Source organism: Platichthys flesus, chromosome 14 (assembly GCF_949316205.1).
Source record: "Platichthys flesus chromosome 14, fPlaFle2.1, whole genome shotgun sequence".
Classification (NCBI taxonomy): Eukaryota; Metazoa; Chordata; class Actinopteri; order Pleuronectiformes; family Pleuronectidae; genus Platichthys; species Platichthys flesus.
The window spans coordinates 5839548-5864095 of NC_084958.1; the positions used below are offsets into that span (position 1 = coordinate 5839548).

General features: G+C 40.9%; 1 protein-coding gene across 1 annotated transcript in view; it reads right to left on the reverse strand.

The window, feature by feature from the left end:
* ctnnd2b (catenin (cadherin-associated protein), delta 2b) overlaps nucleotides 1-24548 on the reverse strand; it is a 122346-nt gene that overhangs the window by 91456 nt on the left and 6342 nt on the right. The window contains exon 2 of the mRNA XM_062405185.1: nucleotides 13351-13463. Coding sequence (XP_062261169.1) covers nucleotides 13351-13463 — 113 coding nt within the window. The remainder of the gene's footprint in view (nucleotides 1-13350; nucleotides 13464-24548) is intronic.

Below are 24548 nucleotides of genomic sequence, written 5' to 3' on the forward strand. Positions count from 1 at the left end.
TTCCATGTCCTGCATTTTATCTGTTAACAGGTCTGTCCACAATGGCCGTCCCTCTTGTAGACAGAGCTTTTAGATAATAGAGACAACCGTGAACAAAATGTTTAAAAAAATCTGACAAACAAACAAAGAAAAAAAAGTAAACCAAAGGCCTAAAAAGAAAACATCATTGTGCAGACTTATCATCAACACACCACAACCCAAAGCCTTTTATAACAAAAACACGACGGGTGACTTTAGCAAATGTTGATTATTTTCATGCATACATTTTTATTTTGACATCAATCACTGCTTGTCAGCTGCACAATATTCACAGTTACCTTTAGCTGCCTTTTTGCGCGTCTCATGCAATTTGATTCTCACTCTCTGTCCACAGCCACTGACACTGCACTTTTCCAAAGCTCATAGTCATCGAAATAAGCTCTGAATTAGCATAGAAATGCGACATTTGCTCAAAGTTTTCCCTTCAACATAAAAAAAGGGAAAGTTTGGAGTTGCTTTGTTGTTCCTGAAAGCCTCATCGATATTCATTCTCTTCCTTTCTTTGACCATCAATCACTGCTGCTTGACTTTGTTTTGCACATAATCATGCATTTTGGCAGCGCTGTCTCCTGCTGCAGCCAAACAGCAAACTAATACTACTTTGTAACACTAAGTGAGACAGACAGTTGGGCTATTGTAATTCTGAACACTGAAGACCGACACAGGGGGACAAATTAAAGGAGAATTCAGTAAATGAGTGGAGCGATATGTCAAATATAGATGCTCCCATTTGAGGCATGGGGAAGGCGGTGTCACAGAATGGTTTAATGGACATGAAAATGTTGTTTTAACAATCTGTACAGCCATTTTCAGACAGCAACATGATGTTCTCTGGAGAATGTCTGCACATTTGGTCGTAGACATTCTCAGAATTAGCCTTTCACACATGAGCAACATATCAGGAGATTGTGATATATGAAATGTTGTTTAGAGCAGATCGACACCGGCATCGTCCCTTGTCACCAAAAACTCAATTGACATCTTTGTTGATTATTTATTATTCAATTTTATCTTTGCATTCATCCCATGTTAGAAACATCATCAACATGCCCACTCACTTGTGACGAACCCTGCAGAGGATCTCTTGCTGTATGTTCACATTAGCTTACTCAGACATTATTTGATTAATAATTCTCAGATACAGCCTCTGCAGAGAATGTCAGGAGAGTTCAGTGCTTGTCTGAAAGCCGCTAATATTGGCGATGTTTCAAAATCTTTGTATCTTCTTCCTTTGCATTTGTCAGTTTCCCAATCAGACCTGAACCAAGGCAGGAGCACATGTTAAGGCATATTTCTATTAACAGCCATTTTAACAATACTAAATTATTATTTTTCATCAACACATATATCACACCAGGGTTCCAGGCTAACTTTTTACATTGGTTGCACTGATTTCCCAAAATTCAAAAGGTCTCTAGTCGATTCACCTATACGACCCGGAGGCCGGACTCTCCCGACCCCTGTGTTAAGGAGTATCCTCTAAAGTATACCCTACTAAACACTTCAGCACTTTGAAAAAGTAGGATGCCAGTTTGCTACAGAGAGCATTGCTTAAATGTCAAAATGTGTTTTCTGCTGTGGGAATGATAGCTGCGTGCCTGTCATATAAAGCGGGGCAAGACTGGCAGTATCGCAAGCTGACATGACTTCAAAGAGCCCCATAATTCACTGGCTGATCCCAGAGGGAGCAGAAACAACACGGCATGGCTCGGCTGTGAACTGCATACAAACATAAGTCATACAGTGGATATTAAGTGTGATGTAAAGTGATACTAAACTTTGGTCAGAGCCTCCATCCAACAAATATCCTCCTTAAATGTTTCCTCTGTGGTCGTGCACGAGTGTTTTGTGGGTTTTGTGGCCCATTCTTTCTCAGTTGGGCTGAACTGATTAGGCATTCAGTACCACTCTTTTACTCTTTATCAGTTCTCAGACAGGGGGTGGTTACTGCTGCCACAACAGACATCAAGCAAAGGAAAACAATCCAGGTGCTGCTTTTATTTGTATCCAAGCACCCTGAATTGTGCAGCTCTTTGGTATCATCGACAAAATAGTTAAAAGTTTGTGTCTGATAGTTTGATTATCCATTTGAGCCTAAAGCTAAGCAATGTTTATGATTTCCGGCTTAACTAATCTTTTACCGTCCTCTAGTGTTCATTGCAACAGGAGTTGTTTGTTTCCTCTGAAAGAAATGTGAGTAGCTGTCCTCTCAAAAACTGTGAGTATTGCTGCACTCTAGATCAAAAAGAAAAAATATATATGCGCACATAGTTCACAATCAGGATAGTGTTCACGTCACACTTTGCTAACGTTAGCTACTGGCCCACTGCCTGTTACTTTTAAAGATTCTGAGACAGAGATCTTTTACTTCAAATTACGTTTTAATAGCAGCTGTTGGCTCGGAAAGGGGACATTTTCTTTATATGTGATGATGCCATGATAAAGATTACATTTACTGTTAAAACCTACAGCAACTGAGTTGTCAACACAACAGTGATGCATCTTCACCCATTAAATCCATATAGTCAATATGTCAGCAAACTGTTGGTTCTTTATATATCCAGCAGCTAAACATATATCAGACTTGTGTTATTTGGCAACCTTGTAAATGTAAGTACAACAATCACAGACTTTAAGCTCAGTCTCCTCTAACTCCTGATGTACTCTACATGTCTTGCTCTTAAGCTGCTAAATGCTGCTAAATGCTAGAATGTTCTTTGAGCCGTCACTGTCAACAGTGTCTGTCAATTGTTGGTTGCTGAGCAGGGAGTGTACGTTTGACGTTTTTGCTTTCCTGCAGCTGCCGGCTGCTCTGGAAAACAAGGCTATGAACTGTAACAGTTAAGAACAGTCGAGTTTTTGGTCTGACTTCACCATAACGCTTATTATTCATTCTTATAATCAAACATTCACTTTATAAGAATAACCATGATAGCCACTTAAAGCTTCAACCCACTCTATTCGCTACATGATGGAATAAGAGTAGGTGAACAGCAGCAACTTCACTGCTGGAACACTTATGGAGCAGAGAAGGCCAGTAGTTCCATGAGACTTACTGGGTCTCTTAATATGAGAATGCTGATTTACCAGCTGGGAGACATAAATGAGTCCATGTAGAGCATGTGATATTAAACGAGAACATTGTACGGCACTTGGAAGGTTAATGAGTGAGAGCATTGAGATCTTTAACGTGGTAATACTGAGAGAATAGAAAGAAACACAGGCCATCATGCTACAATAATAAAGTAATAAAGATACAAACTGAGTCCGCAGATGCTGCTGTTAATGAAATGGGACTTCAGTGTGAATTTCCTGCCACTGCACAGTAGGTGGCAGTCAGACAGCCCATCATCCAGTCAGGGGACATGGTCCAGGAACATCACAGAAAGGCCATTGTGGATCCTTAATTACAGTCTGAGTTGGAAGACATAGAATCCCAGTGACTACGTGCTTTATCTTGCCCCGGTCACCTGACTTTTACCTAATTACACATTGTACTGGAACAATAGCAAACTGTTGCTGCTTTGTTCAGGTACTATCTACCTCGGCAGTATCTCATATCTCAAGAGAGGAGAGAATTCATTGGGTTGAAAATGTCAACAGCCTCGGGAGACTGTTGAACATTATGACTCAGGGAAGGGCCACATAGAGCATAATGCATGGCAAGATACTGTAATGAGATGGTAGGAAATTCTACAATGCAAGACTTTAGCCTCTGTGCAAGCTGGAGTCTGCGCTGCTGACCCAAATTGAGCATGCAGTTCTCGGCACATGTGTAAACATTTCGCCGGCCAGTGCAAGCACGTCACGAAGAATGCCAGAGGTCAGAATTATGTTCTGGTAATGTTAACCAAATCTACCTTTCTCTCCTTTCTATGTCTTTTTCTTTTCCTGCACACTCTCCATCCCTCTTTGATTGAATTGAGTCTACAGTTGCCAAAACTTGCTCAATCATTTTAGTGCATAATTTTGAATTCATGACATTGCAGCAGTGGGGATTTTTTTTGCAGTGACAGTCCCCCTTGTACAGCCAAGACACTGGTCAATAAATGTTTGACAAGTGGTTTTAATTACTAAGAGCAAAGTGACAGATTTTTGAATGGTCTTAAATCTCCAAATAATGTCCACTTTCCTATATACTCATCTATTTCACAATTTAAACTAGTGGAAAAAACTTGGAAATGTTCAGAGATGACTTAAAGTAAAAGGGTTGTGGAAAAACTTACAACTCAGAGGAGAACACATATGGGGTGAGATGTCTGCGTCGCATGTGTGTGTGTTAACACCAATGCCATCAAGTCAGATTCCGTGTACATGATGAGCTTGTCTATTAGAACACACACAGATTACATCTTCACGAAGGTAAGAGAGAAGCAGTAGGAAGCAACAGTAGGAAGCATTTGCAACTTTGTGCAGTTGCAAATGCAAATTAATAATTCTGATTGGCAGCAGTGCTGCAGCAGATTACAATCTCCAAAGAGAATATCACTGACTGAATGCGGAGCTCCATGTCTGGCTGCAGCCGATAATATTTTGTTGGTGAAATTCTGCCCGTTTTTTAATAAAAAAGCTCAGCATGAGCTGCCAGACTGGAGCAGGTACAGCGAAGGTGAAGGGAGATATCGGTCTCGTCTGGGTCTGATGTACAGGAATTCAGGCGATGTGGCGTAGAGCCTCATTTTCCTCCACTTGCCATCTAGAGAGAGAGAGAAAAACACTAGACCCTTTGAAGCGAGTGATTAAAGCGCAGCAGGATGAGACGCAGCTCGCCATCTCTGTTACCCCGTCCACATGCTCCATACAAATGCTTTGAGATAGAGAGAGAGAAAGAGAGAGAGAGAGAACACCAGAAGTCTCCTGTGACCCGGTAAATTGGTCAGATTGACTTCCTAGACTGCCAGTGTGGGAGGCGGCCATTTTGACTCTGGGCCAGAAGTTAAATGAGAAGTGATGAGGAGGACATGTTGGTTCTCTGTGTGACACCGGCCAGTCTTTCCAGATCCGCTCTGTGAATTACCTCGAGAGAGAGATCACATCCCTAGGAGGTATCCACGTGTGTATTTCTCTTGGCAGATGAATAATCCATGTGCCCAAACTCTCCAGCAACGCCAATCAGTCAGGATTTCTCCGAAAGCGATGTGGATAAAAATATCTCTTGACAAACATGATGTCACAAATGATTGGCTGTGATACATTTCTTTCATGATGATGTATGAGCTTTGAAGCCTTCCTTCGAATGCAACCGTACTACAAAGAGTCTCAGAGATCAGTCGTCTTTTTCAGGCGAGCACTGCACAAACGCTCTCTCCACATCTCCACTCTTTCTTTCTCACTTATCAAGGGCCGAAAAACTGAGCCTGTCATGAGCTATAAATAAGCGTGATTGTCAATAGACAAAACTTTCCTTTGGGATAACAGCTCAGAGGACATTTATCACCGAGACAGGAGTATTTTCTTTCCTGCAGAAGTTACAGTTTTGTCTTGTAATAGACGGGCTACTTTGACTCTGTTACAAGTCAGTCATGTAACACATGCTGACACACTCTCTCATCTGCTGGTTTTAGGAGCAAAAAGCAATTCTTCAAGGGAGGCAAATGTTTCCCAGGCCTCTGCACACTTTGCTTCAATCTTTCTACAGGGATTTCATGTCCCAAATGCCGCTGCCTGGACAAGTTCTCCCTGAGAGCTGATACGTGACATGGCCCCGGTGCCAAAACACAGTGTTTAGCTCAACTGTCAGGGCTTCAGCAGCAATGAACCGTTTTTTGTTTTTTTCTTAAACTTCCGATTGACAAGCCAAAGCTATGGCCATCTACTCTCTAGCTAGATGTCAAATCAATTTGCCGGCTTCGGAACTGGCCTGTTGCGTGCTTGCTCGCACACACACACATAAACACACACACACACACAAAAACACAAACACACAAACACACAAACACACGTCTACTGTACACACACACTATCAGGAGCCATGTGCCAGGTCTCCTTATCAGCATCGATCGGTTCCAGCCAAGCCACTTTACTGGATGGCAGACACCCAGAGCTAAATTAAGGGAAACATCACTTTGTAGTCAAAATGGCCGACGATCTATCTTAGGTCCCACTGTGCTGCTGCAGCTGACTCCCAGGTGTGCTTCATTTTCAAACTGTCAAACTGTATTTAAGGAATTACGTTAATCATGTTTCGCTATCAGCAGTTTATCTCAGAACGGTGTTTGATTTTCTTATTTGCCCATGTGTGGATGAAGCAGCTTGAATTGGCAGGTGGCCTGTTTTGTATTGTAAAACCATGTTGCCAGGTTTAATTCTAAATATTCAGACTTTGTGAGGGAGTGTATGATCGGAATCGGATTCAATAAGGTCCAGTTAAATCAAAGTTATATATTTAAAGGGTTTGGATTTACTGGATACTGAATGAGGACAAGGCTGCAGTTATATGCATGACAAGCAGTCTTAACATCTAACTGAGACGCTGGTGTTCATCAATTCAAGATATAAAGTGACGTTTTTTTCATCCATTAAATACCAAAAGTACCATTCAAAAATACAACACTTGCATTTTAAATGGTCACCAGGTAAATCTGTTTTCAGTCTTTTTGACTCATATTCGATTTTTCTTATTGTTTTTGGCCTTGACATTTTTTTCGAAATAACCATTTGTTGATGTGACCAACTCATATACGTCTGAAATTTCACCAAGTCCGAACAAGACAATACCGTTTTTTAAGAACTCACAAGCAAAAATGTCAACTTTAATGATGCATTTTATCTGCACAAGCTAATTACTGTATATATGTTTAAATTTAGAATATTGATCAAAGCAACTATAATCTACATGTCCAAAAACATAATAACTGCATTTTTCTTGGTTTTCCAGAGTACAATTTCAAGGGTGTGTGCTTCAGAACAGGCTTCTTTCAGGTTAGGATGAATATGTATCTGTGTGTTTGTGTATTTAATCTGTGTGCACATTGTGTGTGTATGTGTGTGTGTGTGTATGTTTTTCCACTAAGAAGGTTCTGATTGGAGCTTAACTGTGATAGCCCTGTGTCTGTGAAGCTAGCAGATCAATAATATTGTCGCAGATGACCGTACAAACACTGGGAGCCACACACACACATTTACACACAGCCGTGTGTGACAGAATGGATCTATCTGTGACGGTTGAATATATTAGGTCTATTAAGAGTGTCTGGCTCTGCGAGTGACTCATGCTCAGTCAGTGTGTGTTTGTGTGTGTTTTCGGGGCTGCAGGTTAAAAGGGCTTAACATCAGACTGCCTGCACCCATACTCCCCGTTTTGCCTCATCTTGCCTAGCCTCGCTCCACCCGCCCCCACCGTGCATCCATGTCGACTCCCCGTTTCCTTCTCTGTCCTCTTTTCAACCCTCTGTCCTCCTTTCTCCTCCGAGCTCCTCCCCCGGGTTTCTTTCTCAGCTTCGCATATGTGACGGAATTGGAATGATTTTTTTGTTGTGTTCAAACAGACTGCGAAATACGGATGCCAACGAGAGGACACCACAATGTAGCAGCAAATGATGCCTAACTCTAAGTGATAAAAGGCATAAATAATAACAATACCCTGCTGCAGTACAGCTTCTGTTATTTGTGCATAAAATGTGTAGCATGGCAACATAGTTATCTTGATTGCTACCATGACTATTGTTGGCTGCGTAAGCGTTATTACAATAAAAGACCACCCTGGCTGAGGTTGAAGAAGACACTTGTCGTCTTCACTACAAAGACACTGAGTTGTTTACTGCTCATTATCCAATCTATTCAGACAGATTAACAGAACTGGTGCCCCACATGAAGATGTCATACCTGATAATAAAACTGTCATGTATGATTGGAGAAACATTGAGGTTAGGTTATTGTAAATGGAGTTTGCAATGCTTATGTGCTTCTTTGCTGATTATGTGCTAGCCTACTAATGGAGTCCACTGTCTTAGGTTATGCTTTACTTTGATGGGCAAATAGATGGGCAAGTAATGAATTAAATATCCGCCTACTTCCTCACAGTGTTCTCGACTTGCTGTGCAGAAATAACAAGTTTTTTTTTATCCTGATGAAAATTATTTTCTGCTAAACCACAACACTCGTGCTCTTCGATCTCACAGTTAGTCTGCCTATTCACATGAACTCCTCATATTGACAGACATCTCCACCTCAGTCTGTCTTGGAGCCATGTGGTATCTGTTTTGTGTTTGAACTAAAACCGACACGATGCGTAGCTGCCAAAGAAACATTTATCAGACAAATGTCCAATTACTTCTGAACGGTTAAGATTTGGGCCCTATGTGTTAACTCAGCACATTCAATATTGATGTAATACTACTCACTCAACTTGGATGAACTGAAGACGTGTGTCAGACTTATTGTATATTACATCTTTGCAAGAACATTAAAACATCTTGAACTGCTCCAACGAATAACAACCCCCTTCTCAAATTTCATGGTCAACGTGAGAACAGTTAGAGTAGAAAGATCTGCACACTTATATCTGCTCCTGTTCTTTGTGTCTTACACTGGACTTTGGCCTGATATCTGCAGAAAGCCAGCAGCTCATAGCTCCCAAAGATAGATTACAATCTGCTTGTTTTTGGACCTTGGGAGGAAGCAGAGAAAACCCACACAGACACGGAGGGAGCATGTAAACTCCATAAAGAAAGACCCCATCCGAACCTTCTTGCTGTTTAATTTACAATTTGATAACTAGAGGGTCATTTAAAGTTTTAGGTAGTACGTAAAAAGTATAGTTTACCTATAAAACTCTGTTTGTTATCACTAAGACCCCTTAAAGAAGTAATGCATAATCATGTTAGAAGCATGGATGAATGGGTTTCAGATATTGAAGTATCGAGTGGCTAAAATAATGCTATATATGTTTATTGACTTGTTTAAGAGGGCCTGTGGTCTCCAAGATTCAATAGACTAATAAATAAATAGACCGTGTTAATAACAACATTTTAAAGGTTTTATTATTCATAGGGGACTTCCTGATTGTACTCAATAAACCAAGACATTATTCCACTATCCGTAAGTAGTTTTTAATTTCCCAACATTCCACAATAATCCATTAAACGTCAGGCTGTCTAAAGAAGATGACCTCGGTATAATTACTGCACATAGTGTCACTAAACTATGATTCTCATTCGTGGCAAAGCTCTGCATTGCTTTCTTCTTACTTCTCTCTTTCCCTCCATTTTCTCTCTGGCAATCCTCCTCTTTCCCTCCCTCTGTTTTCTCCGATGCCTAAAAAGATCCGGCTCAGAATTCTGTGCACACGCAACAAAGTGCAGCCTCCAGATTCTGACACTGATCCTGCCTGTGGGATGTCATCTGAAAACACCAGTGGCTAAACATAAAGGGTGCAACATGAATTTGTCCGTTAAGTAATTGACCTATTTTCAAAAGCAACCATGACAGTGCGGACATAGTATGGAAGATATGCACTCTATGTTTCCTTATTAGCTACAGCTGTCTTCAGCCCATGTGAACAATTCCTCATGTTGAATTTGTATGCCGTAGCAGAGATCTTTATTCATCCTGATGATATTTTGGGATTATAATTTGAAGCTAATAAGGCTATTTGTTTTGTTGATGCTTTAAAATTTGTATTAAAATATTGAAAAAGGAAGGGATTGTCATACCTCTTATACAATATTTACTGGGTGAACCCACATTAAATCTTCATTTAATTCTCAAAAGAATCAAGTTAACAGGTAACTAGTAAAGCTGCCCCCTCTCTGCAGACGTCTCTGTTAGTGAATGTGTGCTGAGGGAACACAAGCTAAAAGCTGGCAGCCGAGCGCCCCGACAGCTTCAGGGTAATGGGCCCTTGCTGGGCTCGCAAGACGGGTCGCATTTTCCCGCCAGACGTGTTGCGGTGGGTCTCGCCTGGTGCTGTGTATACAGCCAATTCTTATGGACACATGCAGATACACACGCACCACTCAGCAGCCAGACATTTATGCAGCCATGCATTTGATTACCACACAAATGTCACAAATAAGCACAGCCAAAAGAGGCAGACAAATAGCCCGCCACAGGGAGGAGGCTCTTCCTCGGCCAACAGGGTGGAACAGGGAACCACAGTTCCACCAGAGCTAAACACTGTATCTGTGTGTACCATGTCAGAGGTGATACACTTTTTATCCTTAGACACATTATTCTCTCAGTTTGAGTAACAAAGCAACGCATGCACTGGATTTGTGCTTTTTGATGCAACAAAGCAGCTGCATGTGCCACGGCAGACAATGTGACCTGTGTTGACTGATTTATACAGGAAACAAAGGCAGAGCTGAAGAACTCATTAGCACCTCTGAAACTCTTTATCTTCCACAACACAGCAGGAGCAGGTTTCTGAACTCCCAGCGCCCCAACAGCTAAACAGCAGCACTCAACACTCATTCATAATTCAACTTTTCACTGCTATGAACTTTTCTGGGGACACAATATCATTGTTTCCGGTACCTTGATAAACAGAGAAGGACTCAACCCAAAACCACAAAATGAACTGATGATTCACAGATTGAATATTTTCTAGGGAGTACCTTCTTATAACACAAAACTGTGTTTTCAGTATAAACTGATTTCATGTGATGTTTCATCTTTCCAACCTTGAAGTTAACACAGGACAAGCTCATGAAAAGTCACCCTGAGCACAGACACACAACTCAGTCTCTATTGTATCCATCTAGCGCAACCATCTGCCAGGGTGTCTGAAAGCAACACACAGCTATTGTATTGTCCCTGGTCCTAGCCCCGTTGGTCATATTATATCTACTGAGCCTCACTCTATGAACCTGTGGTTTGTCTGGCCATGGAAACTAGAGCTGCTCCTTGGGGACAGACAATAAGCCTATTTCTATGAAGGGGAAACACTAATGAAGCTTCCGACCTAGTGTAGCAGATCCAGATTCTACCTCTATATGATATTACTGATCCATCTTAACTCCCTTAACTGTATTTAATCGGAATCATCCTTCAAAATATACTTAATGTGCTTTCTAATGAACTTTAATAATCATGATATTGCTAATCTAGATTGTAAAAACGATAAGCAAATTAGTACACATAGCTTCTTCTCAACTTTCGGATGAGAGACGGTAGCAAACAGCATTAATATAAAACCCAGCCAACATAAATATATTACATTTTACTTCCTAGCTTAAATACTGTGTACAATATGCCTCACCATGAATGCTACCAAACGAAAATCTTTGGCCCTTTTGTTCACAATGAAAAACAGCGTTGAATTCAACTACAAACCTGCGACATATTGCTTTTCTGGACTCATTTGTGTTTTGCCAAGGCATTTATCCATTTGGTAATAACCCTAAATCCCACATAGTGGACTAAAAGCAAAAGAAGGCAGTGTAATCCACAAGTCACTCTGCTCCTCACTAAATTATAAACCTGTCTAATCGAGTTAGCAAGATGGCAGCTTTTATTCCATCTGTGTGCAGATGGGTGATGGAGTGGAAGATGTGTTTTTTTGGACTCTTCACCTCTACCATCTCCCATGATGCGGCTGTTTTAAATGTGAGCCCTCATGAAGCCACGCGACAGCGCTTAAGAGCTAACTGCATACAGCGGTTAATTAGACTTGTGAATGAATCGGTTTTAGACCATCTTCCCTCTCTTTGTTGGTCCACCCCGCTGAAATGAGAATTACAATGCAGGCACATGAGTAATTAGTTTGAGATGGATGGAATCCCCACTTGCTCAAAAGGTGATGGATTGTGCGTGGCTCTATTTTTGTGTGTGTATGAGAGGGAGACAGAGGATTTAATCGCGTTACATTGTCCTTAGAGACAGACTAAGTGCATTACCGCGAATGTGTCAGGAGTGCTGTCTTCACACAGGGACTGGCATGGAATGTATAGAAAGTGCTCTTTGGGCTCGGAGCAGAGACGAGGCTCGGGTCCAAACTCAATCAACAGCAGATAATGTGACAGTCTCTTCACATTGGGTACAGTTTACTTCCTCTCTTTGCAAAAAGCTGAAGGCCCTGAGGAGGATAATGGAGTTCTGCAACAGCTGCACATGTTGGATTCTTTGTGAGAAACAATAACAGCTTTTAATGGATGATGTAAAGCATATTATGTTAGTAAAGATGAGGATTTGTCAGACATGCTACTATTTCTCGCTTTGGTTCATATGTTAGCCTGAAAGAGGGTCAAGGTCTGTTTGTATGTAAGACCTGTCTCTGACAGGCGATTACATTGTTTGATTGTTAGTTCAGTCACATGCTCGCATCAAATCTCAATTACCTCTAAAATCAGAGGTGACATCAAGATTTAAATCCTTCCGTCGGAAAAGGATCCATTCCTCATGCACCTCTGTGTTTAAAAATGTGTGAGTACTTAATGTGCAGTTAATAGCTTCAGGATGGAGTTTCTGACGCATTATTAGTCTTTATTGTACTTTTTCTAAATGAAATTGGACTGAACAACTCAGGTATTATCTTATAAATTTTTTAAAAACATACAAGTAGACTGCACATTTCTGAAGAATTAAAAGCATGAATAAATATAAATAGTATAAACTGTTTTGAATACCAACAAATCAGGTTACTGTGTATTGAAATGCAACTTTAACAACTAAATACAGGAATGATATGTATGGCTTGTGTTTTAGGTTGTTAACAACTTGTGCTGCTTTAAAATACCATAGGCCGACTATCTAGGTAGCTCTAGGATAAATCTTTTATTAATTAGTTAATTTATTGATAATTGGTGATAGACATAGTAAACTACCCAGTGCACATTTAAACACGCAGTCCTTAACTGCATCACAGCGTCTAAGTATCCTCAAACTAACTCATGGATTTCAAACACAACTCTGAGCAATGAGACATAAACTGATAACAATGGATCACGCTACAACTCTGCCCACGCAGGCAGAAGAAAAGCAAGAGCTCCCAGATTAATCTATCGCTTCCACTTTGTTCATTGTGTAAATGAATAAGAAAACAACAATATAACTATATGTATAGGCAGCACTGCAGAGTAACTACTGTAGTTAGTGTGTAGTTACAGTAGAGGGAGAGGGAACACGATCCACTGCACCTGAAGAATTCAGTAGCTCTGCGCCCACTGACTTCAAAAAAAGCAAAACAAAGCTGTTCCTGAACTGATCCACGGAGATGAAATCTGGATAAGAGCCAAGAAGTGTATCAGCTGTACAGCCAGTCACCTGCATGAGAACAGCTGACACATACACAGGCCGAGCGTACAGAAGAGGATCAGACGGGTGCGAGGGACAAAGACACACACCCACACACACACACACACACACACACACCTGATGCTTGTCATGCTTCCAGTCTCAGAGCCAAGCTTGCATCTCTCCAGCTGACTGGCAACAATCTGTCGTTCGGCTTCCAGCTCCCTGGTCAGACGTTCAAACTGCAACTCCTGGAGAGAAAGAGGAACAGAGATAGAGAGAGAAACAGAGAGTATTAGTCTAATGGTTGCCTGACAAATCATCTATACACTTTGCATCCTGCTGTTAACATGTGGCTGTAGATACAAATGGGAGGAAAGACTGCTGTCAGCCTCATTACCCAAGTTAAAGACCCGATCTGAAGCTGCAGCATTGCGCCTCCTTCAGTAACGCTTTCACCAATCTACTGGACGACTCTGATTAAATATGCTGCATATAATCTTTAAATACAACAATTCATTTCCAAAATTTTGATTGGCTGATTGAGAACTGCTTAATATATAACATATGGTCATCTCTGGACAATACAGTGCTTCATTGGGGAAGAAATTGCAGTTCAGAATAGGGAGAATAAAACCTTGAATGCTGTCAGTTAATGTATCAAGAGCCACTTGTGTCACTATTGATGGAATCAAAGTTCAGTACATTTACAAATGAAACCATTTTGAATGTTGGGCCTCACATGCTTTGTTTTCGCAAATAAATGTGCCCTTCCATCAACTAGCGTTATGTGTTATTGACAATGTGTTCCTGGAGATAAACAGCTGCAGCAATAATTTTCAAGTCTAGTGCCTTTAAGTCACTGCAGCAGAGGGCATGAGATGACAGAGCTCCAATCAAACCTCAAACAAGAAAACATGATGAGAATATGGCATCTATGGTTATTTGTGTTTTGATTGTGGATGGTTACATAATTGTTGCAGTTCTGAAAATCTATTTTCACAACTTTATGACATGGTCTGAAGCACAAGGTGCACGGGCCTTCAGGCCCTGTTTAAAGTCACTTTTACAAGTTTGACAGGGGAAAAAGATGTAAGGTTGTTAATTAGTACTGCTTGTTAATTAGGGTTTTAGCTGTAACATACAATAAACCAATCTGAGTGCCACACCCTATTCCCCTTTAAAGCCATGTGTCTTTAAACTTTGCTGGATTGCTACAGGTATAATGGAGAATGCTTCTCTACAGGCATAAAGGAAAAGACCGAAACACCGGGGGTGCAAGTTTATTTGCTATTTAAACAACGTGGGATGAGAAAATGACAATTACATCAAGACACACATAAGAGCTGCTTGAAGCCGAGTGTGAAAAAGGCCCACTGACGCTTTAAGTCTGCTACCATGTTTCTTTGAATGATCAGGTAAAATGTGTTCTTGAACATTCCGAAGGTTTCGAACATAATTTCGAAACCTTTAGTTTTGTACTTTCATTTGTTCAACACAAGGACTTTTCCTCCTCGGCAGAGTAAAAACATTCCTTGTGATACTTAAAATTTGAGTTTTTTGTTGTGAAAAATATTTACACATACACGTGTAAACATGAGTATGCATGATCTTTTTTATGATTAATTTATGATGTTAATTATGTCATAACCAAATACACAATACACCAACCTACAGCTGAAAATAATATTTGTTTCTGCTGCTGAAATGATTGAGGCTGATTAAACATAACTGATTTCACCAATTTGTGCAAAAGATAATTTACTCCAATTGGATTGTAGATTGTTTCAAATTAGTGAAGAAGATAAATTGCTCACACACTGGAGCAGTTCTAAAACTATGATTTATATCATAAACTGTTTTCTGACAGTTTTTTCTAGTTTACAGACAATAAAACCGATCGTTTGAACTTCTTCAGCTCTCTTTCTAATGAGAGAAATACAGCACTTTGATAAACCCAGTGCTAGTGAAGCATATTTTGCTCAAACAATAGCCGTGCAAGACAAATGGCCTGTTGCCAAACCAACACTGAAGCCTCGTGCCGTTTTCAGCCAGACAGAGCTACATCACATGCATGTCATTAAGACTGAATTCAAAGTCGGACTGCTCTGTTTACTCAGACAAGGCCTTTAAAACGGTTTGAAGATTTGAAATACCCTTAAAACATCATAAAATTCCCCACTTAAAACTATGAGTGCTATTTATAGTAACTACACAATTTTCTGCCTATAGGAGTACTGACGGAGAGCAGAGTGCTGGTCTGTGGGAGCTTAAACGCTGATGATGCCTGAGGCATATCCAGGCTTTCCACCATAATGATACAATTTTGATTATAATGCATCATTAATGTAATAAGTTAAGAAATCAAGTTGCAAATTTCACTGTAATTATACACACTCTTCTCTTAAGTGGTAACTATTTACACACACGCATGCAAAGAGGCATAGATGAGCCTGAATGCATTGTATTAATTGTGTACACATCTTAACGTGAGAACACACACCTTCCACACAAATAGATGATTAACTGCTGTGTCATATAGTGGATATACAGAGCAGTTCAGCGCATTGTGCTGGTGCCAGTTGTTATATACGTTCTGCTGTAAAAATATATATCACACTTTTTTTAGCTTCAACTTCATAATGATGGTACGTGAACGTGCTTACAACGCCCTGCAGACAATAACATTCACTGCTCTACGGAAATAATAAAACAACCACCTGTGCTGAGTTGGCTTTGTTTACTGCCCTATAGTGTAATGTCATTTTCCAGTTGAACAAAAATATTACATCTTAACTTATAGAATGAAGTCAGTTATCAAAGGCACATGGATGATTTCAGAGTCTAAGATCTCATTACTTTTAGTCTGATTTGAAAAAAAAACGTAAAACATCCTTTGATGCCAACATAAATCAGCAACTTTGCTAAGAAGCCACATCTCTATTTCCATCTCACATGGCGCTGCATGCAAGAAAAACGCATGCTTTTCCCCGTGGGATCTGACTTTTTGCAATCAGTAAACCCTCATCAGCTGAAGAAAGAGAGCAAAACCGAGGAAAAACCAACTACTTTGAGGCAGCATCACCGCAGAAGATGAAGGCAAAGATGAAAAGCTCCTTTCTATATATTGTTAAAACTGAGAGCATGGCTGAGAGGGTGAGCAGGCTGACTAACTGGCTGGATTGGGAGGATTGGATGGTTGGAAGGCTCCTCGAAAACAGCCAGACAAAAGCGAACCCACCCCCCGCCCCTCCATCTCCCTCCAATTCAGGGGCTGACAGGCAGGCACCTGTTACTGTAGAGAAGGAAGCACAGACCATGGTGGAATGTGTGCTGGTGCAGTACTCTGATGTAAAAAAGTTCTCAGATTAAATTAGAAAAGGGAAAAAGGGAGCACACATACCTTCACATGGACCATACTTCACAGACAGAGACAAAATCACAAGGTAGCCCGCCTTTCTTTACTCCCCTCTGGTCAAAAGCATCAGAACTCCTTCTCTCTCTCTCCCTCATCCCAACACTCGTCTGTCCTGGGTCAGGACACAGTGAGTAAAGAGCGAGAGAGAGAGAGAGGGAGAGGGAGAGGGAGAGACACACTACAAGTGTCACTTGAGCTGACTGCAATTCAGCCCCCCCCTCACTGTGTCCCAGTCTATGTCTTTTGCTCCGTCCCTCCTCAGGGGCCTTGAAAGACACACACACACACACACACACACACACTGTGTTCACTGAGGCACAAAGGTCCCCATGGCAACTAAGCATTTAGAAGCCCCTAGGCATTATTTATGCAACGTTGCATCACAATGGGCCCTCCCACTGGTCGACCTTGCCAAAAAAGCCCGGTGCTCGCCAGTCACTCGTTGCCTCTCTCTCTCTCTCTCTTTCTCTGTGGCCAGACCATCTGCACGCCCCCCCCCCCCCCGAAAAACTCCTCTTTCATTCTCCCACCGACCATCATTGAAAAGCAACAACAGGTTTTCGGAGAATAGGGGGCGGGAACAGACGAGACAGAAGATGGAAGGGCAGCAGACTCACACACACACTGAAAACAGTAGACTCATGTCTCCATACAAACACACACATGCCTGCACACACTTGCACACCATATCCACATGTGTACTGTTGAAGGGTTGATGGACGGTGCCCTCCTGTTGCACTCTGGTGTTTCCCCTCGTGTCAATTCCCTGAGATTTGTTTCGTCCCTTCAGTGTGTCAGTGTATGGCTCTTCTGTAATTCCCCTTTTCCAGCAGAGCTCCGGGATCACTTTCTTGCCTGTCACCGTATCCAGCTTTGTCTCGCCTGTCTGCTCAGCCCGAAGCCTCAATCCAAACAAAACCTGCATGTCCTTCTGTCCAACCGATCTATGCTGGAACCCTGGAAATCAGCCCTGTCCCTCCATGCCCTGATTTTACCTTCTGGTCCTTCATCAAGAACCAGAATATCTACTAAACTAGTTAGTCAGACAAAAATTAACCTTTAACGTACGTACTGCACAATTCACAGTTTTTTGAGTTACATACTTAATTATATGACTTTACTTTGGTGAAACATATCCTACTGGTTTTAATAGCACATTTCTCACCGATGTATTAAAAGTGGCCTTTTATAGGTTGATCATGGCTCGTGAGTTTCAGAATTCTTTGAGGCTGGGTGGTGTGGCCTAGGGGGTAGAGTGCTCGTTCTCCAACAAGAAGGTTGCCAGTTCAAACTCCACTCTTCCCCATCTGCATGCCGAAGTGTCTTTGGCAAGATACTGAACCCCTGAATGGCCCCTCATAAATGTTGAGTGTACTAATTGTAAGTCGCTTTGGACAAAAAAAGCATCAGCCAAATGACATGTAATGTAATGGTCATTTGCACAGGGAAAACAGGCGTCGCACTGTACATTGAAAATTCCACTCAGTTATTTAAACCATCTTGGACCTTGCAAGGCCAATAAGGCCAATGCTGATATAAAGTCAACAATTTGGGACATCATGACATTTATATTGAAGTTAAAACCATCTAATAAAAGTAGGGTGCAGGTTCATTATAGGACTGGGGAACTATTGTATATTAGGTCTTTTTCCAGTAGCATAGCGTTAGCTCTGGCAACAAATATTCTCTCAGGGAGAAACCCTCGCACACCCACCTGGGTAAAGGACATTAATACAAGGGATGGCAGTTTGCTGTCCTCAATTTGTTGGACATTTTGTGAAAAAAAAATTCACGGCAATTACAAAACTTTACAACTTATTCCAACGTTCGATTGAACTGGCCTTATGACTAACACTACCACTCAGAGAACCCAACCACTTGCACACTTGCCTCACCAAGAGCTCCGGCTTCGTGCATTACTGGAGCTGGAGCCAAAGTTTCTGGAGGAAAAAGGTTTTGTGGCAAAGGGGCCTTTGTGTCGCTCTGGCTGCTCTCCATTTTTTTTATGACCTGAGGACATAACTGACAGCCACTCTCACCTACACCCCCACCTCACATGCACCCCTCTCCCGCGATCCGCCTCCTCAGCCACCTGCCCAGTTTTGAGTATTTTTTTCAAATTTATGCAGTGGGTGGGTGGAGTGAGGCTCTGGGTTGGGTGTGAAGTTACACTTTAAACCTTTTTCAGCCTCTACGGCTTGTGTTCTGCCTTGGTGTTCATTCTAAAATACTAAATGTAAACCTAACACCTACACACTAACACACATACAAACCTAATCTACACAGAGCAGTGGCATCTTAAACAGATCAGAGCCTCTCTGATGTGAGCAGACTGAATATTTGAAAGCATATACAACAGCTTTCAGTTCAGCCTGGTCATGTTTTCATTAAAATCACCACAGTAATGTGGGTTTGCTCATGGAGGCAATAAGCTGCAGCGAGACTTTCATGAACTTTCACCTGAGGAATTGAGCCACTGAACTGAGTTTTCCACACACTAGCTTCAGAGAAAGAAGAGCCGAGCATATGATATGATATCATATGATGCACTTACTATGAAGCCTTTGTGGGAAATTTGTGATTTTGGGCTACATGAATATAATTGATTTCACTTGATATGTCCCCAGGAAGCCATCACGTTACAGCTCCACTAGTTCACTAACAAGCCCCAAAGACGGCAATAAAAGCTATATTTAATTAAAGCACTTTGCCACATTCCTGAAAGCCTTCATCTTACATTACATTGAATGGGAATTTTCATTTAAATATTGTAATTGTGTCTAATTTGTAATATTGCTGTTGGCGGCACATGCATGTGCAAAAAAAGTAACCAAGGAGAAGCAAAGTGTAAAAAACAGCACCGCCATCGCTTACCCAGATGCAGCTGGACTGGAAATTTGAACCCATGACATCACAGCAAGTATAACAGCCTTCAGCCATTATCCACAAGATCTAAAAACTTGTTTTTGATTTGCTTTCTCCTGACTTGTCCTCTTCCCATCTCTCTGAATGCCTCCAACAAAACCAACTCTCAACTCACACCAAATCCAGTCTGCATGCAAAACCCTCTCGTCATTTCTTTATTCAAATTTTGGACTGGATCCGTTTACAGGTGAATCGCACCAGAGCTTGTTTTATCCTGATATTTACTCTCGTGTGACAGGAGTTTTCATGTCTTTTTATTTTTCAGTTTTTTAGGTGTTATACCCTTTATAATAAGATAGTTAGGTGTGAAAGAAGGAGAGAGAGAGGGGAGGACATGTTGCAAAGGAGCAGGTTGTAACAGAACATACCGTCACTTCAGGAGAAATACAGCCTCGCTACATGGGGCGGACACTCTAGATTTAAGTCATTTTTTAAATAATACATTTTTTCTCATAGCACAATTAACTGAAAATCTTGTTGTCTTTGTCCAAAGGGCGAAGTTTAAAAAACACAATTTTAGCACAGTAAATAAAAAGTTGTTTTAATATTGATTCTGTTTGAATTAAATAAGTAAAAAGTAAAATTCATTCATTCAAGTAAATCTACATTTTAAATGTAGGTATTAACTGCTCCACTGACAAGTGTAATGTGTGTGTGTGTGTGTGAGAGAGAGTAATCATAGTTTGATAAGCAATTAAGTAAAAGGGACAGCAATTAACTATGTCTTAATGAGCATCAAGAGCTTGTCAACTGATTGTATTAGTACAGATTCAGCTCCGTTGTTGAGCCTATTAATGGAGACAGGGAGAAGACAGATAGAGAGTTAGTGTGCTGCCACTAGCTTACAGGAACAGGCTGGCCCTTGAAAACCCCATTACAGCAATTAGTAGAGTAAAATAAATGGCTGTAGGACAGTGGTGGGCTGCATGCGGAGCAGAGTTGGTGTGCATGCGTGTGTGTATGTGTGTGTGCACCCCCTCCAGTGCAAAGTGGTCTAATTGTGCCCTGTAGTCTCCGGTTGGCATTTGGTGGGTTTAGAAGAGGGGGAGCTGTCCAATGAGAAAATGTCAAGGTGGCTGTTCAAGTAAGAGCACTGCTGTCTGGAGCTGTTGTTTTAGGCTGCAACATTATCAAGAGCATCAAGTCGCTAACGAAATCCTCCGGGAGGCAGAGGAAAACAAGGCAACATTGGAAGGTGGGGTGCGTTAGAAAGACAGAGATCAGCGAAGCATAGAGAGAGAGAGAGAGATAGAGAGAGAGAGAGAGAGAGAGAGAGAGAGAGACAGAGAGAGGGACAGAGGGAGAGAGAGAGAGAGAGAGAGAGAGAGAGAGAGAGAGCCGAAATGAGATAAAGGAAAAGAAAAACTGCAGCACCAGGAAAGACACATTCAAGGAGATTTAGCAGTCTGCAGATTCCGAAGACGTTCATTCTAAACCTGCACGATTTGTCTGGCTTTATTTATTTGTCAAGCTTTCATTCTCACCAACCCTCCCAGTTCTGAAACTGGTCTTAAGCACAGGATTAGATACAGCAAATTATGAGCAACTGTAAAACTAACTCATTGTGCTGCCCTATTGGCTAAGTGTTCAGTCAGCATTGAGGTAAATTTGTTTATTCAAACTGCAGGGGCAAATGAAAACCTCAAGAATGTGTAATGCTTAAGGCCGGGACAAACAAGGAAAAACATCTTAAGGGTGAAAGTTCTGCAGGGTTTTCTTGAGATTGTTGCATAAAATAACATTGAAACACCTTGTGGTCTTATTGCCTATTGATAAGTAGACTGCTGAATACAACCCCTACCAAAAAGCTCTTTGTATCTGCAGGTGCTGTTCAGAAAAGACAGACAATGAGCCGCTCTGACCAGAGTATGAAGAGTTTCACTGGATGAATTTGAGAAGAAAATGAAAACAGAACTTAAAAGGCGTGGCCAGGTCGCAACAGTCTTGTCTTAATCTGTTTGTTTGTCTGTCAATATCACAAGTATGTGGCTTGTATTTATCAAGAATCGTTCATCTTCTTTATATCACACTTGCCATGTGTATTGCATTGTTTTGACCTGCTATATTAATAAACTTTGAATGAAAAGGCAACCAGCGCTTTGCAGCAGCTGGAGGTGGAGCGCAACAGAAGTCGAGGTTCAGTGAATAGGTGCAGCTTCAGGGGTCTGTGGACTGAGGCCAGCAGCTGCTCTGTACCTGCCACAGCTCAATTACTTCAGCTCCCTTTCACATTTTCAGTAAGAAAATGAAAGCAGCTTCACCACAGACAAGGCAAACAGCCCATTCCAAACAGGCAGGTTTAGAAAGGCAACTGCACTAGCTTAATCAATAATTTAGATGACCCGAATGTACTTAGAAGCAACCGGAGGTGATAGTGGAGGATATGAGCTAGACTTATGATCGATAACATTTTTGTACTTCTTTTTTCTTATCATGTAATCAATAAAAATTAAAATTAACTCTGTCACTGCCTGAGAGAGAGTCCAACAATGTGTGTCCTTTCACTGCATATTTGTGTTGTTTGTGTATCTGTAGGCTTTGGCAAATGATTCATCCTTGAGTCTTCAGTGATTTCAAAGAAGTCAGTTTACCCGAAGCTCAGCTTTGATCAAGAACATCTATTAATTTTGTAAATATATGAGAGAAAATGTTTTCCTGCAGAGGCTGTGAGAGAGAGGAACTTACTGATTTTGTTCTGCATGAATTCTGACTTCTTGTTCTACAGAGCGTTTAATGCCTCTTGTGGACGACACTTAGCTCCAACATTACACGCTCTCTGCTCTGCTGCGACCGGTTGTTTGGAACCCCGTTCCACTACACAATGTGGGTTTCAGTAGTGGCCTGCATGTTCCCTGGAGCTTTGTGAATGTCTAAAAATTTTTTCAATCTACATATTTGTCAGATTTTTCTGTTCATAATTTTAATGTAATAACTGTATTTGAAATTACTTGTTGAAATTAACTACAATTCAGCACCATCATTTATTTTTCTTATTCATTAAAATGACAGATGCCTTTTGGACTCATCTATAAATGTTAAATGATAAATAAAAAAAACTAATTAAAAGCAAAACCTGCTTGTCAGTGGCCTTCACTTTATTTACCCTTGGTATTTGAAAGGATAAATAGATGCATGATAAAGACAAATTAAAAATTAAATGAGGCACATGAATATAAAAGAGAATAATTCATTGTATAAAAGTAATTACAGCAAATAAAGATGAAGGCCATAGACACTGCACTGGGCTTGTTTGAAAGGTCCAGTTATCAAAGATCTGTGGAAGTAGAAGATGGAAACGCTGGTAAAGGAGCGGAAAATAGGTCTGATAGCAAGAAGTCAGTGCTCACAAATGCATAAACTGAAACCTTGGCTCAGGCTACTTTGCTGCAACCTCAAATGCCGAAATAAAAAAATCAACAGACTTATGCTCATCAAGTATATACTGCAATACCTTTTCATTTGCAGTGTCAACATCTGCTCAGGTCTCTACATAATTTAACTGAGAGAGCTCAAGATGTCAAGATTAGAAGTCAAGACACACACACACACACACACACACACATACACACACACACACACACACACACATCAGTCCCACGGCACTCGTGTTCTCTTATGCACATGCAAACGCTTAGGACGTTTGTCACTCACTCATCTCATGGAATAAGTGCAATTCCAATTCATCAAATGTGTTAATTCTCCCTGAATCTGAGACGTCCGTCACCCTTTCCCCTCTCGTCTCACTCAGAGAAGTTTGAATTGAACATACAATAATTAAATAGCAAAAATGTCCAGTTTTGAGCTATACAATGGTGTTTGTAATCACTGATTAAGGCTCCCGGTGTCACTGTGAACCGTCTAGCTTCACTATAGGCTCACCTGGACCGACACGGAGGATGTGGAAATAAAATGAAATGAAATTAACAGAAGGTTGTTTTTATTTGAAGAAGCTATTAGTCCTGTGTTTCTTATCATCTAACATGTCAAGACACCGATAATGGAAAGTATTTATTTTTAAGTACCTCTGCCTTGAAACAATGAAAATTTGATGAATTAAAAGAACCACACCGGTAATAGTTCCTTATTAATGAGAAATCAAGCAAAGAGAAGAGTTGACATGATCTTAATTAGACGTAGTGAAACTGAACTTCAATTACAACAGCCTCAACTGCTTTGGTTTTGGATTCATATTAGTTGAAGGTCAGACGGCACTAGAGAAGCTGTTTTCTGCTGTAGTGGCAATTAGAGTGAACACTTCCACAGGAGACAATGATTCACATGAATTATCCCGTGGTGGCTGTGAAGCAACACAAACACCATATCCTGCCTAAAATTTCATTCCTGATAACCAATGGAAATAATAAATGTACTTCTTTGTGCCTTTTTCCCTGTGGGTTGACTTCTCTCTTTGGCCCCATTTACCCCTGCATAAAATCCCTCATCTTGGTCAACTTTTCCGTTTTGCCTTTTCGAAGGGTTTGACATGTTTTCTTCTTTTCTCTGATGAGGCAGTGAATGCAATATCTCTTTTCAGATGCTACTTTTGTTGCACCAGTGCTGTGGCTTGTAAAAGCACAGCAGGAGGTCATGTTGACAGCACTCTGGAAGGTTGGACCAGTGGTGTAATGTGCTTTCCAGTTTGGTAATAAACACAACAACAAAACATGGGTGCACTCTCTAAGAGGGATCAAAATAAACCCATTAAGTTTGCTTTAAATCCTTTATAAGTTAAATTCATGTGTATCCTATGAGGAACTAAGAAGAGTCGATGTCTTCCCTTACAAATGTAATTTCATTGCAGTTATACTTTCCTGAAGTGAATGTTCTGTCACTTAAATTACATTACATTACATGACATTAAATTCTTATGCATCATTGAACTTTTAAGTGGGTTTATGGAAATCCTGAAGGGTTTTATAGCCTAAATGCCAACAAGTGTTTTAAAATGCCACACCTACATAGCAATATAGATTTGGCCAAGATTTGGCCCACC